The sequence below is a fragment of the Phalaenopsis equestris genome, unplaced genomic scaffold (genome assembly GCF_001263595.1).
Source record: "Phalaenopsis equestris unplaced genomic scaffold, ASM126359v1 Scaffold000002, whole genome shotgun sequence".
In the NCBI taxonomy this organism is placed as follows: Eukaryota; Viridiplantae; Streptophyta; class Magnoliopsida; order Asparagales; family Orchidaceae; genus Phalaenopsis; species Phalaenopsis equestris.
Window position 1 is genome coordinate 24,368,633 of NW_018164444.1, and position 1,779 is coordinate 24,370,411.

At 36.8% G+C, this 1,779-nt stretch overlaps 1 protein-coding gene across 1 annotated transcript; it reads left to right on the forward strand.

Moving 5' to 3' along the window:
- Nucleotides 1–632: 632 nt before the first annotated feature.
- On the forward strand, nucleotides 633–1,286 carry LOC110036328 (uncharacterized protein ycf23-like; the record flags this gene model as incomplete). Its single annotated transcript, XM_020740747.1, is given in 2 exon segments — nucleotides 633–1,158; nucleotides 1,221–1,286. Coding segments are annotated over 2 exon segments (294 nt in total), but the record flags the coding sequence as incomplete, so codon positions are not given.
- Between the last annotated feature and the right edge of the window lie 493 nt (nucleotides 1,287–1,779).

Here is a 1,779-nt window from a genome sequence, read left to right on the forward strand (position 1 = left end):
GTGTAATTTTCATTTCTTTCGGGACATTGAAGGCGATCTTCTCGATTCTCTTGTTGTGAAAGAAGGTTTCTGCTGATTCTCCTATCTGTATTATATCTTTTACATGTAATATATCCTCCCCATTCTCTTATTCTTTCAATCTCTGTTGTGGGATTCAAATTTATTTGAAGCAATTTAAATTATTTCTTAACCTGAAAATTATTAAGAGTTCCCATGATGGATCAGTTAATGCTCAAATACAATTTACATGGGGGGTTATTCACAGGTTATGGCGGGTTATATCTGCTTTATACAGGGAGGGTTATTCAGAGGGTACGGGCAGGTTATATCTGCTTTATAATCTCCTGTAATCTCTGTGTAACTTTCCTATACTGGAATTACATAATACGGAATTTATTTGTAGGTTATAGAGAGGTTACAAGTAGGCTATAGGGAAGCTAAAGGGAGTATAACACGAATATAACCCCTTTATACCCTCTGAATAACTCCCGACACACACATCTCTTAGTATGCAAATATTTTCTTGTCATATAGATGAGTAAACTTGATTAATTTTTATTTTTGGCCACCAGTTTTTTTATTTATTTTATATCTGCAAACAAAAATGAATTCAAAAACAGAAGTGGAATCACCTAAGCAGTGTTTTTTTCCATTGCTAAGAGTAATTGAGAACTTAAATCATTGAATTATTTGTTATCATCCAAAAGAAAGGTTAAATTTATGGTATACTCAAAATAGATTGTGGATTTAAAAAAAATGGGATGAGACTTGTATATAATTTGATAAAAATACTGATAGCATCAGTTATAATTCTGATGAATAATTAAACGCAGAAAAAAAGGTTCGACGAAGTAATAGCCAATGCGGAGCACCTTATCTCTTCTGGCTTCCATATTCTGAAGCACTTGCAGGTCGCAGCAATACGTTAGAATGGCTTATGGAGCGGTGCTGGGTTCTTTTTCAGTTCCCAACCATTGTATCAGTGGCGAGTTTTCAAGTCAGCTGCGAAAACTTAACCCTCTTCTCCGCATCTTCCCGCCGTTGAGCAGCCGCCACAAGGCGAAGAAACCAAAATCCATTGCTCCGGCTACCAGGGCATCTCTGTCTGCGGCAAAGGAAGCAGTCCTCAGAAGCTTTATTGATAGAAAAGCTTTAAAGGTAATTCCTTTGGCCTCTTTTAAGCTTCTCGGCTCTTATATTTTGGGTCTTCTTATCTTCAGATCATTTCCGGACTTCAAAATTTTGACAAGGAGAAGGTGGCGTCTGTTGTCATTGCAGCAGAAAAGGTTTGAACTTGACCATCATTTACTAGTGAAAATTTTCATGCTATTACTTTACATTAGTCGGAAACCATGCCAATTTGATGCAGGAGAAGATGGATTTTACTGAATTTGGAGTCAAGTTTTTGGTGCTGGAGGAATAAAATGAAACTGCTCAATGTTGGAAATGTTGAAAATTACAATAATTGTGGATGCATCTTAAATCCATTTCTGGGCTTAATTGACCGAAACATGATGTGAATCTCTCATCACGGGCTTTCTACTTTGGCTCATGTAGAATGGCTTTTTCGTGAGACAGTTTAGGGAAGAGTATAGGTGTATTTTGAGCAGCGCTTATGTGCCTTGGTGTATTTTGAAGGTCTCACGTCCGAATAATGGAAACACACTCTTTATAAATGTAGGGATAAGGCTGCGTACATTAATTCCTCCATTGGCTTTAATTTAGCGGAAGCTCAATAAATTTGGCATTAATTCCTCTATTGGCTTTAATTTAGCGGAA